The following is a 13,349-nucleotide window of genomic DNA, read 5'->3' as shown; positions in this document are numbered from 1 at the left end:
GATGTGGAAAACTCGAGGCCTTCAGTGCATATACACTGAGAACTGACTTCACAGGGAAGTAGGAGCATCTTTGTGTCCAGCACTTAAACTTGAGAAATGAAAAATATACGATACGACAAGATACGATACGATACAAGATACGATACGATACGATACGATACGATACGACACGATACGATATACTTTATTATTCCCCTAAGGGACATTTTCTTGGACTCAGTGTAGCTGCATTTAGACAGTTTTCAAACCATTTTATGCCTTTTAATGGGGTAATTATACAGTTTTTTTCTCCAAAAACCATGTCAGACACTCATTAGAGAATTTTTACAAAGCACAGTGCATTATTATAGTAACAGAATGGTTGTATTAAGGATGAACATGTAGAAGTTTTTCCAGTATGATCTAAAGCCAGATAACATAAAAATGTGCAGAATAAGATAAGGTATATGTGCATCTCAGCATCTCAGCTACTTTCAGCATCTCCCAGGAGCCTTATCTTATTCTCTGCTCCTCTGATTCAGATCTAAGCTTGTTATGGATATTGTGATTTTTAAATTATTTTTCAAGCGTACGCATGATCTGTATCCTGGTGCAGTCAGCTTGTTTTCCATAATCACATTCAATATCAGAGATGAAAATTTCACAGAGCCAATCCCAGAAGACCTTACAACAGATACAGTTCTCATCATCCCGGCATCAGCGCTGCCACTTTACATTTGAGTAGAGTTTGAGATTCTGTTGGATCAAAATTTTGTTTCCGTTTTTTGCATATTCAGGCTGCAGCACAATGCTCTGATCTCAGTTCAAGTGCAATAAGCCTTATGTAAGAGGATGCAAGTACTCCAGTAATGCTGGGAATTCACTGCCAGATTCTGAGCTCTGTTTAAAGAAAAACATCCTTTTTGCAGACGTTGCATTTTTAATATTTTACTCCAAACACCAGGTTCCGCATGCGTCAGGTGAACATAGTGGGCGTCAGTCCCCCCAGCCAGCCCTCCAGGAAGATCCAGACCCTGCCGGCTCCTCCTGACATCGCCCCCGCCAACGTCACCCTGCGCACGGCTAGCGAGACCAGCCTCTGGTTACGGTGGATGGTAAGTAGGACTCTGCTTCTGAATTATCCATAACTTCCTCAACCTTAGGAGTCGGACTTTTTTTGACCCACTTTTTTCTGTACATCCCCTCTCTCAATGTTCAGCCTCTGCCTGAATGGGAATACAACGGGAATGCAGAGCAGGTGGGCTACAGGGTTCAGTACTCCCGCGCCGGCTCACAGGGCCGGGCTCTGATCCACATCATCGGCGACCGTCTGGAGAGAGAGTTTACCATCGAGGACCTGGAAGAGTGGACGGAGTACGAGGTCAGGGTCCAGGCTGTCAATGGTATCGGGACGGGTCCCTGGAGCCAGCCGGTCCGAGGCAGGACGAGGGAGTCTGGTGAGTGAGCGCCTTATCTGTCATCCTGAGTAAAAAACACTAGTTTCTTTCACGTATTGATCCTCAAGTAAAGAGCTTAATTGCTCAAAAGCACTTTTGTTTGTTGCTGCTAAGTGTGTTGTCAAGAAACAACAATGAAATGAGGATTCATTCTATCCGAGGTGTTTGTTTTACACCTGAAACAAGCCGACAGCAACACACACACTTCCATTAACACATTTTCATCGACTTTCTCAAAAAAAAGAAACCACAGTGTTGTCAGAGCTGCGACAATTAGTCGATTAATGGATTACTCGACTGAAGGAAAATTAATTAACAACTATTTTGATAATCAATTAATTATTTCAGTCATTTTTCGAGCAGAAACGTGAGAATTTGCTGCTTTTCTTTGTCTTATGTGATGGTGAATGAGAAGTCTGTGGGTTTTGTTACTGTTGGATGGACCAGATAAGTCATTTGAAGATGTCTCTTATGGCTCTTGGAAATTGTGATGACAGAGAACATGAAATGGCTCCATACAGCTCGTCTGGCATAAACCAAGTCTCCGGAAGCCCCCGAGATCCCAAATTGATTTGAAAGGACATTATTTACAACCTCGCTGTGTGGTCGAGCTCATGCACCCACTTCAGACACGATGCACACTAACGCTTTGAGCTTAGCTGCTGCAGTGAAAACTTCAGCTGTGTAAAAAAAACGCACAGAAATATTTTGTGGATGTCTTAAATTTCACCCACATTTCCATCGGCACGGTGGTGAGTAGAAAATGACTTCCAATTTTCATTTTTGGGTGAACTTATCCTTTAATCCGTTGGTTGCAGCCCTACTATCGACTATTTCTCACAACATCTGTGCAGAGTATCAACAGCATTAATCATATTAGAAGTAACACTTGCAGTTTACACTCTGCCATGTGTCAGATTTATGTGCGAGTCTTTTCAGCAGACCCCTTTTTAAGCAGAAACACTTCTTCTCCCTCCTCGCCTCTTCTTTCACCTCGCTGACCAGACGTTGGGCAGTCAGGAATGGAAGGAGTCTGAGGAAATTGAGAACACATGGACTCAAATGTGGAATTCCTGTGCTCTTTTTTTTTTTTTTTTCCACTCACTCTAGCAGATTCTTTGGAATCAGCGCAATATGTCCAGGGATGACTGCCAAGGAAGAGAAAAGGCCTATTCTTGAGTCTTGTTTTTTTTTTTTTTTTTTTTTGTTCAGCAGGCCTGGAGGGTTTACCAGGATATCGGAGGCTGTGTGCAAACACAAGCAGGAATAATACAACCGTAGCAGATGACATAAAAACGCTTCTACATTTCTACATCCACACAGGGAGCATGACGAATACATTTTTCAGAATATATGGCAGACAATGCAGGCGTAATATTTCCTCCTCTCTGCTCTCTTTGTTTTCCAGTCCCCTCCTGCGGACCCACCAACGTGTCTGCCTTCGCCACCACCTCCAGCAGCATCCTGGTGCGCTGGTTTGAAGTTCCTGAGCCGGACAGGAACGGACTCATTCTGGGCTACAAGGTCAATTTGTGCTTTACATTTATCCGCTATTTATTTACAGAGCCAATTAGTTTTTAGAGATCTAAGAATACAAAGCAGCAGGGTGACGATAATAAAGGCTTCACTTTTTTCCCCCTAACTTCTCTTTATCTCCTGGCCGGATCAGGTGGTGTACAAGGAGAAGGACTCTGACAGTGCAGTCCACTTCTGGACGGTGGAGGGGAACGCCACGCACAGTGTCCAGCTGACCGGTTTGGGGAAATACGTGCTCTTTGAGATCCAAGTTCTGGCCTTCACGAGGATCGGAGATGGGCGGCCCAGTTCTCCGCCCATCCTGGAGAGGACTTTGGACGATGTGCCGGGACCTCCGGTGGGCATCCTGTTCCCCGAAGTGCGGACCACCTCAGTGCGGCTTATCTGGCAGTCGCCCTCGCAGCCTAATGGCATTATACTTGGTTAGTAACCAGCTGGTCAACTAGTAGATTGAACATTGATACAACATTAAAAAATGATCAACCGAATTTATAGAAGTTGATGAAGGTTCTCAGTCATCCAGGTCATGGTAGTGCTGTATCGTAGGTAACGGGACGTGTGTCAGTTTCTGACTTGCAGAGATATCTACTGAAGATAGCATAGCATGCTCCAGTGCAGTCCAGACTGCTTGCCACACGGCTAACTGAGCTAATTTCATTATGGCAGCTACAGTTAGCAACAGTTAGCAGCAGTTAGTAGTTTCTCTGTCATATGCTGCCCCCTGTTGGTTTGGAGTATGAATTGGACAGGTGACCAGTTCTTACTTATTGCACCTTTAACAGTCTCAAATCGCTCTTTAATACATGCAATATTCTTTCGTACAGTGCAAGATTAATTTGTGCTCAATATGGACTGTTTTCTGAGTGTTTTCTTACTTTTCAACTAGTATTTTTTACAGTACTTATCGGATTTTGCTAGGAAATCTAGAATGTAGTCTAGAAATGTCAATATTGTTTGCAGTAATATTAGTTATTAAACTGGAAACTACCAAATACTGCACTCTTAGGGTCCTTTATTTAGGTGTTATGTAGCATTAGACCCACTGGTGTAGTTCCTGATGACTCTCAACATACTGGTGTAGTTGTATGTTTTTCAGCTTGATGGACAGGACAGTATCAAATCTTGTTATACTGCAGCACTGCTGTGAAGAGAGTTTGATTCTCCTGTGAGATAATTTGTGGATTTCCTTGTGAGCGTGTGATTCAGTATGCATCTGTCGGATCATTTATTTTAAACTGTACATTATGACAGACGCACACAGTCGCAGGAGCAGATGCTAATGGAGTCGTTTCAGCGGAGACGAAGCAGCTTGTTGCACAGTTTGCTTTCTCTTCGTATTGTTAGGAAAAACAACGCAAACAACAAATGCTTTAAATACCTAGAACACATTTTTTTCCAGCCCGGATTTAATTTACCACTCAGCTCCATATGACACCTCCATTCAGCTGTTTGTCACCACCTTCTCTTCCAGCCTACCAGATCACATACCACCTCAACTCCACCAACAGCAACGCAGCCACAGTGGATGTCCTGAACCCGAGCGCTCGCCAGTACACGGTGACCAGCCTCAAGCCGGAGTCCGTCTACGTGTTCCGCATCACGGCGCAGACGAGGAAGGGCTGGGGGGAGGCCGCCGAGGCTCTGGTGGTCACCACGGAGAAGAGAGGTAACAGTGATGATTTTACAACTAACACATTAGTGTGCTGGATACGTAGCAGATGAATAAACAACAATAATTTGAATATGTTTTTGCAACGTGAAGCTGTGTGTTGAGTGGATCATTTGTAGTCCACAAGCAGACAGGAAACACAGTGACAGTCATTTCCCCAGAGCAGACACAGGTGTGTGATCTCGGTAATGACACAACTGGTGGAGAGCCGCGCTGAGCTTCACTCTGCGCTCAGTTCATTTCCAGTGAACAGTCCAGTTAGCAGATGTGTTTTCTAAAGAAGCGTTTGTGCCCTGTGGGTGTTTATCGGAAGCGCTCTGATGCAGTTGTGAGAAACGAATAAGTCCATCTGCTTCCCCCCGAGGCATGTTGTGGATTGTTTACTCTGCAACTTTTATTTCTCAGCTACTTTTCATTCATCAGAGTCGCACAGTTTTCTTTTTTTTCCTTGTCTGTGCAGCGTAGCTCATGCAAATGTGAGTGAGCTCTAACTTTTCAGAGCTCATCATCCAAAAACCTCTGTTACCTGATGTCCCTATGTGTGTCCGTCCCTCCAGCTCGTCCCCAGCCCACCAGCCGCCCCATGGTTCCTCAGAAAGACGTCCAGGCCCGCCAGGTGTTGCTGTCGTGGGAGCCCGGCAGCGACGGCCTGTCGCCTGTGCGTTACTACACAGTGCAGCTCAGAGAGCTTCCTGAGAGCAACTGGACCGTCCACTCCGCCTCCGTCAACCACGAGGCCTCCTCCTATATAGTATCCAGGTAGTGCTTTCTAGCTTTGGGGGTTTTACAGCAGATTTTCTATTTGTTCTCATTAGATGTAGAGGATGATACTAAATAAAACAACACTTTATCTTCTCACAGTCTCCACTTAAATATTCCCATGGCTCCTGTATACTTGGCAGATAAACAATATCCTCATATGGATGTTTCCAGGGTATTACAGTCTGCTGTAGGACATAAACAACCGTATAAACGAGTCACAAACATTTTAGGGTTTTGAAAGAGAAGTTCAGCCGACGCAGCAGACAGCATTAAGATCTCTGTTTAGTTGAAATGTGCGCCTTGTAGTTGGCTTGTAAAGAAACATGTAGCTCCAGCGGTGAGACTACATTTCTCTTTTGATGTCCGTGACTTAAAAAGGCTTAAGATCCAGCGGCGTAGTTTATCATCCAGGTTGATGTTGTTGCTTTCCTGTGCTTATCTCGTCAGGCTGAAGCCCTTCACGTCCTACCAGTTCAGAGTAAAAGCCACTAACGACATCGGGGACAGCGAGTACAGCGAGGAGAGCGAAGCCATCACGACTCTACAGGACGGTAAGAGATGTCATCATGAGAAGAAACCTCCTCATTCACAGTTTAAAAAAGCAGCTTGATCTTTAAGCAGCAGTTTGACATTTTGGGAAATATGATTTTCTTACCGATACTCCTCCCATTTCTGTACGGTAAACATGAGGTCAGAGCCAGCAGCAGATCGGCTTATTTTAGCAGAAAGACTAGAAAAGATGGAGGCACAGCGAGCGTGGTTCTGACCCACCAGCACCTCTAAAGCTCACGTATGTTTGTTTGGTCCATTCAAGTGTAGCAGCGATGTGCTGTGGTTCGGTGAGGAGTTATGTGCAGGGCGGAGGCAGTGACTTCTCGCCATGTCCGCTGGTTGCCCGGCAATCTCACTGTGTTGACAAGACTTCAGGAAGTCACTGCGGCCAAGAAAAGTCCTGCACATGACAACGAATAAGCATATTTCCTAAAATATTCAAACCATTCACCCAAAATGAAATGCTTCAGTAATGTCCTGTATGTTTAAAGGGTCATTCAACCAAATTGTTAACAGTATGCAGCCTTTTGTGGTGCCAGAGAAGGCTGCACGTAATATGGTGGATTTCTTCTAGTGATGTCACTCAGTGGCTAATTGTGGGTAATGTAGGTGGCAGGCTGTAAAAAGCACCCGACTGCTCTAGCACTCATTATGAACATTTTTTGAAAACGAATGATCAAAGTCGTGATTCATCATCATGTTCAAAAAAATTGGGGATATTAAATATTCTGTATTTTAAGGTCTTTGTGACAAGTGTAAGTTAATAATAAGGCTCTTTTAAGTCTTTATAAGATGCTAATTAAATTACTTACAGTGTATATACATGTTAGTCCCGGTCTTTAGTTGCATCAATTCATAATATGCATATATGTGCAAAAATATGAACATTAAATATGTTCTCTTTTTACTGTTTTCAATTGAGTGTATGTCATAAAGGGTTAGATATTAACATCACTCACCTCTGTATCGCCATGAAAAGACTGTGATGTCTGCATGAATTAGCCCATTGTAGTGGAGCAGACACTGCTGGCACAGGCAGCAGGTGATGTCATGTGTGCACCATCTGCAGTAACCATGAGACAAGAGAGCAGCATAAAAATCCTTGGCAAGGTTCATCCAGCGGGTTGTTTAACCGACTAAAAAGGAATGTTCTGTCAGAACTGCTATTTTTGACTCATCTGTCAATGGTTCTGTTGTGTCGCAGCCGTTGTGTGTTTATGCTCCATGAATGCCACTGCACACGCTCAGGATTTAGCGTCTTGAATTGTGCACATTTTCAGCTCAATTTAGCCCATTTTTCTCACTTTTATTGCCCCAGCGCCCGACGAAGCGCCCACAATTCTCTCCGTGACGCCGCACACAACAACATCGGTGCTGATCCGCTGGCAGGTGAGTGGAGGCAGTTTGTTTTATGTTTCATTGTTTGCAAAAAAATCCATGAAAGTCTGAGAAAGTGGCCTCTAATGAGAGACCGTGACAGCGCACGGAGAAGGTCTGTACTTACCGACTGGATGCTACACACTTTTTACACACACCCTCACCTGAATTAACAGGTCATAAAGAGGAGAAACAGGAGGCTCCCAGCCACAGTTTTACTTTTATGGAGAACACTTGTAGAGTTTATAAGGACAGAGAGGTGCTTGTTTCCTCTGCCTGCATCTTCCCTCTGGCTTTGCTCTCTCATGGGGGATTTCTCTGTGTGACTCACCTGTGGATGAGCTTTTTTTACTGTAAGTCTCTTCAGTGACGGTAAGTTAGAGACAAAACACAGGGTGAGGAAGTGGAATTACAGACACGAGAAACAAACGAGTAAAAGGTGAAATTAGCAATTTATATGACCTCATTAAAACTGGAAAACTGGGTCACACTCGGTACTTTAAGCTATTTCTGGACCTCAGTTCTGCAGAGACATCAGACCTGAGCTCCCCATGTTTTTTTTCCCCTTACAGCCCCCCTCCGAAGAGAAGATCAATGGAATCTTGTTGGGCTTTCGGATCCGGTACCGTGAGCTGCTGTACGACCGCCTCCGCAGTTATTCTGTTCACAACATCAACAGCGCGTCCACCTGGGCCGAGCTGAACGGTGAGCGATCAGTGCAGCCAACATGTCGCTTCCTTACACAAACACATTTTGCAGTATAGCAAACAACTGTTGGAATGTTAGTTAAAAGAAATAAACAGAGATGAGCATTGATTCTGCTCATCGGTTGGATTCTTCATTGATTCCCTGATTGATTGACAGCTGGATTTGCAAGATCATGTGATGCAAATCGCAAATCCATCTTTACCAGGCTTTAAGCTATGTGCTAACACAGAGGTGTTGAACCAATTAGCATCCTTTGAGGAGCTACTATCAGCTGGAGACGGCTGCCTTGCAGAGATTCTGGTCCTCCATTCCCATCTCCAGAAATTAATCAAGGACAGAAATTTGGCTCATCAGAATTCATTCAGCGGTGTTGTATTGAAAAAAAATATGCCATTTTCCTCCGCTGGCTTTACCTCAGTAATGCGACTCTGTCACACTTGATTAGTGCTCAGTCTGTCTGTGTCAGCAGCACTATTATTTCCATCAGAGGGAAAAACTTTCACACAGGCCTATTCTGTTCCCGAGATCTGCCCGCTGGTCTTGACACTTCACAGCAAAACATTTCATCTTGTGATCAGTAGCTATCAGCTGCAAGCTATTATTAGGTTTACTCAGGAGCCGCTGTGTTTCTATTGCTCTGTGTAACTTAGCCTATAATTTTGCTCTTGTCGAGTCATTGCAGGGCTCACTCAGGCCATGATCACAGTGATTGTGTGGGTTGTTTTTTTTTATGACGGGAGTGATGCCCTTCTGAACAAGGAAAATATTATACTTTGGACACTAATGCTATTGTCTCTCCGCTACCTCCCTCCTTTCTCCTCTTTTCTCCTCTTCTCAGCCCCCTACAGCATCCGGAATCTGAGTGATTCAACCATGAACCAGTATGAGTTGGACAGTAAGTTTTGTTATGTCTCCGTCTCACACATAAACACACACATGCACATGTGTACTCAAGGATTCAAGCCCCAAACTAATTAGGTTTTTTTTTCTTTCTGTTGGATCTCACCATATGTCGCGAGTGCCCCGCTGCCTCGAATGGAGGTACAGAGTGTCGAGCAAATTGGCACAACATTTGGCTGCTTAGAGTCACATCACATCGGTACAAACACTTCTACTGAGGCCAAACAGAAGCACTCTGTGTACAAAAAATCTTGGACACCGATTACACGAGCTCGCACAGTCCAACACCGTCCAGTGCAGAGTTTATTTGGATAAACACCACACATTTCTTCTGTACCCTCGTTATTATGTGCAGCAGAAGTGTTCAGTTCCCAGGAGCACTGTTGGTGTGACACCAATGAGACAATGACCTTTGTGGATATGAAAGTGGGGTGTTGGTACAATTCACAGTTTGGTGTTAAAGATCCATAACTCCTAACTTTATACATCTGTTTGTTTCCTTCTGCCGCAGAGCTGAGTAAACACAAGCGCTATGAGATCCGCATGACTGTATACAACGCTGTGGGAGAAGGGCCGAACAGCCCGCCTCAGGAGGTGTTTGTGGGAGAAGCAGGTACGTACGCTTCCTGTCATTTAAATCAACACTGTCTCATACAACACACAACTTATCTCTGTTAGAAGCATGCAGGTGTAATATGTCTTTCTTAAATCCCAGGGCTGGACAGTTCAGGGTTTTTTGGCTCACAGCTAGAATGCTGTCTGTCTACTAAAACTGCAACTAATGGTTATTTTCAGTACTGATTAAAGGAACAGTAGGAAACTACTGAAGTAGATGGGAACAAAAAACATAAGATGGCAGCTCTGCCAGCCGAATCCAAGTCTCTGTAATCCCAAACTGATTTGAAAGGACAGGGTCAGCGCTAACACTTCTAGCCTAGCAGCTACAGTGAAGATTATGGCTTAAAAATCTGCAGATTATTTGCACAATCGATTAATCATCAGTTTATGAAATGTCAAAAAAATCGATAAAAGTGCTCGTCACTATTTTCCGAGAGCTCAGGCTGACGTCTTCAGATTGCTTCTTTTCTTCAACCAACAATCTTAAACACAAAGACTCTTCATTTACTGATTGAAAAATTACTCAAACAATTCATTGATTGAGGTTTTTTTCTGCCCAAGCGACTGATTGTCTTATCGACTAATCTACTAAACAGCTGCAGCTCTAATGTCAGTATTATGGTGACACCAGAAGCTCAAACCAACACTTAAAAATGCATAAAAAAGTGGTTGTGTTTTAATGTGTGACGGCCTCCAACAGTGCCGACAGCCCCGCCTCAGAACGTGGCCATCCAGTCTGCAACAGCCACCCAGCTGGACGTGACGTGGGAGCCTCCTCCGGTGGACGCACAGAACGGAGACATCCAGGGCTACAAGGTCAGAGTCACACTTTTCTAAAAACTCTCCAGCAAACACTGTTGAGTGCCACAGCGAGATAGGAGCAACATGATTATGGGTCTCCTCCTTAATAAGACAACATCCTCTTCTGTTTTCATCTTTATATAAGCATCTAAATGTTTCTGTTGTTTACAAGCGACTACATCCATTTGCGGTTAATCACCATTAAAGGCACATTTTTACACTTTTAGCGAGCGCTGTTTTCCAGAGGGGCCTTTCAGTGAAAGGTTTTCTCTGCTGCTTAAGAAAACATTTACAGGGAATAAAATGAAAGTGCTCTTCCCTTAAGGGATTCTGAAATAGGACTGAGTTTTATCGAAGCAGAGGTAGCTGTATTCCCTCAACAGCGTCTGTGGAAGAACATTAATATCTATTTATGCCTCTCTTATTCCACGCAGGTTTACTTCTGGGAGTTCCAGCGAAAGAACGAGACGGAGCGGCTGCGGACTCTGTTCATGCCCGAAGGAGGGGTGAAGCTGAAGAACCTGACCGGCTACACCACCTACATGATCAGCGTGGCCCCCTTCAACGCGGCTGGGGACGGACCCCGCAGCCCGCCGACGAGGGGACGCACTCAGCAAGCAGGTACGCCTCACCGCCAGACACCAATAAATATGCAAATTCTGTACCCGCCGTGACTGAGTGCGACAGTCAGGACTGCTGCAATCAAGCAATATCGTAAAACAAATATTTCTGCACGTAATGAACACATGATGGAGAGGCGCCGAGGAAAAGAAGACAAGCCGAAGACAAATGAGTTAACAGGAAGACATGACTAAAGCAGATAGATGAGAAGCCCGTGCAGCCGTGTTTGTTCATTTGTCATATTTATGCGCCGGTGGTGGTGCTGGTGCTGATGTTAGTTTGGAGAAAGCCTCAGAGTTTTTCTCAAAGTGGATGAGTCACCCATGAGGAAAGAATTTGTTGCGAGGATGATGCTAATCGTTGCTGTCAGCATGCCAAACGATGTTAGCGGAACCACACACTGAGCATAAGTTCCTAATCAGCAAACCCGCTCCGAACTCATTTGCTGAATCTCCTGTTTTGTCTGAAAAGTGGATGGTATGGAAATGCTCTGAACGAGGCACGCTACGTCTACACACCATGCCCCTTTCTTACTTTCTTTCTTTCTTAGTTTGTTTGTTTGTTTGCTTCTTTCCCTCTCTGTCTCAATTCCTTTCTTTGCTTCTCAAACCCCTGTGTGAAAGAGGCCATTACATTTACATTTTTGGTGCATTTCTGATCTCATAACTTGGCCCAGTAAAAAGGGAAGACAAACAAGACATCCACAGCTTCTTGGCTTCCCTCGCGGGTCACTGTCGTAAGAGGAGGAAGCAGATGACAAGCTGGAAGGAGGGGGTGGAGGAGGAGGAGGAGCACTGTGGAGATAGTTATGCCATCCTTTAAGACAAAGGAGCTTTGTCTTTTGAGAGCGTCTCAACTCCTGCTCGACCTCATGTCCTTGCTTTACAAGCTACATTTTGCCATAATGATTGTATATACACTTTTCTGTCTGTCTTGGGAGAGCCTTCACTCCCTCACTGCTCCTCCTGAGGTTTCTTTCACACTTGTTAAAAGGACTTTCTGGGGGGGAGTGAAGGGCAGAGGGTGCTGTATGCTGAGCTATGCTGTGCCCCTTGAGGCAAATTGTGATTTATGATATCGGGCTGCGTGAATAGTAACTTAACTGCAGTTTCCAGAACTGTAGTGAGAAAAGTTACAGCAGTTTAGTTGCTGATTGTTTCCAAACACAAAGAAAACCTATAAATAAAAGATGTCAAAAATGTCAGCTTTGCCTGCAGGGGGTCGCCTCAACAGATTAACCCTATTTAATAATGATGGTTATGATATATATTATACATAAAGTGTTAGTTTTCATGTCTTTCCACACAACCTCTGCACACATTTGTCAGTGGAAAACCTCAGACACCCCTCATGCTCTCATAGTTTATTGACAATTTCCCATCCGTCTTCTGACCTTTGACCTCTGTGTCCTCCAGCTCCCAGCGCTCCCAGTTTCATCCACTTCAGCGAGCTGACCACCACCTCTGTCAACGTGTCCTGGGGCGAGCCCACCTTCCCTAATGGCATAATTGAGGGCTACCGTCTGGTCTATGAACCCTGCACACCGGTGGATGGTAAAGCTCTCATTCTTACTCGTTTACATTTATTATCTGCTATAAAATGGCTGCTGGCTTCTCTAAAAAAGCTTCATGCACACGACAAGATCCTTTAGGATATCCAACTAAAACATGTTTATTATTTGACTTTTGTTTTAGATAAATACATCTTGTGGTGTGCATTTTTCCTGGGCTATAAGCTAACCATCACCTTGACTATAACAGCTTCTTTTACACATCTTCAGTACCAAGATGTGAAACATATTTCCCTCTACTAATTCCATTTCTGCTTGTATATGTGTGTATGTGTGTGTGTCGAGCGTGCTCCCTCACTGCCTGGCCTGTGTAAGACCTGCTCTAAATGTGGTTTGTTTGTCTAGAGTCCTCAGTGGCCTGTGCCGACTGTCTTCACTCCCCCTCCCCCCCAGGCGTCAGTAAGACAGTGACGGTGGATGTGAAGGGGAGCGGCCCCCTCTGGCTGAAGCTCAAAGACCTGGCCGAGGGCATCACCTACAACTTCCGCATCCGGGCCAAGACCTTCATCTACGGGCCCGAGGTGGAGGCCAACATCACCACCGGCCCCGGAGATGGTAACGGCTGTGATGTGTGTGTTATGAAAGTGTTTCTGAGTCTTCGTTTTAAATGCTTTGTTTCAACACTTTGTTGTTATCCTTCCTCAGGAGCCCCAGGACCCCCCGGAGAGCCCTTTATCACACGCTACGGTTCGGCCCTGACCATCCACTGGACCAGCGGGGACCCGGGGCGCGCTCCCATCACGCGCTACGTGATCGAGGCCAGACCGTCAGGTGTGTGCCCCAGACCCGTCCGGATGAT

At 44.9% G+C, this 13,349-nt stretch overlaps 1 protein-coding gene across 1 annotated transcript in view; it reads left to right on the top strand.

Moving 5' to 3' along the window:
- Positions 1–13,349, top strand: part of sdk2b (sidekick cell adhesion molecule 2b) — a 283,107-nt gene that overhangs the window by 252,477 nt on the left and 17,281 nt on the right. Inside the window, exons 24-39 of the mRNA XM_073489748.1 lie at positions 944–1,094; positions 1,199–1,436; positions 2,845–2,960; positions 3,106–3,394; positions 4,444–4,638; positions 5,199–5,400; positions 5,851–5,954; positions 7,274–7,344; positions 7,905–8,037; positions 8,879–8,935; positions 9,452–9,553; positions 10,259–10,374; positions 10,794–10,980; positions 12,396–12,533; positions 12,896–13,105; positions 13,196–13,321. Coding sequence (XP_073345849.1) covers positions 944–1,094; positions 1,199–1,436; positions 2,845–2,960; positions 3,106–3,394; positions 4,444–4,638; positions 5,199–5,400; positions 5,851–5,954; positions 7,274–7,344; positions 7,905–8,037; positions 8,879–8,935; positions 9,452–9,553; positions 10,259–10,374; positions 10,794–10,980; positions 12,396–12,533; positions 12,896–13,105; positions 13,196–13,321 — 2,435 coding nt within the window. The remainder of the gene's footprint in view (positions 1–943; positions 1,095–1,198; positions 1,437–2,844; positions 2,961–3,105; positions 3,395–4,443; positions 4,639–5,198; positions 5,401–5,850; positions 5,955–7,273; positions 7,345–7,904; positions 8,038–8,878; positions 8,936–9,451; positions 9,554–10,258; positions 10,375–10,793; positions 10,981–12,395; positions 12,534–12,895; positions 13,106–13,195; positions 13,322–13,349) is intronic.

The sequence above is a fragment of the Pagrus major genome, chromosome 20, assembly GCF_040436345.1.
Source record: "Pagrus major chromosome 20, Pma_NU_1.0".
NCBI classification, from domain to species: Eukaryota; Metazoa; Chordata; class Actinopteri; order Spariformes; family Sparidae; genus Pagrus; species Pagrus major.
Note: the sequence above shows the minus strand (reverse complement) of the source record. Positions and strands in the feature narration are given on the sequence as shown.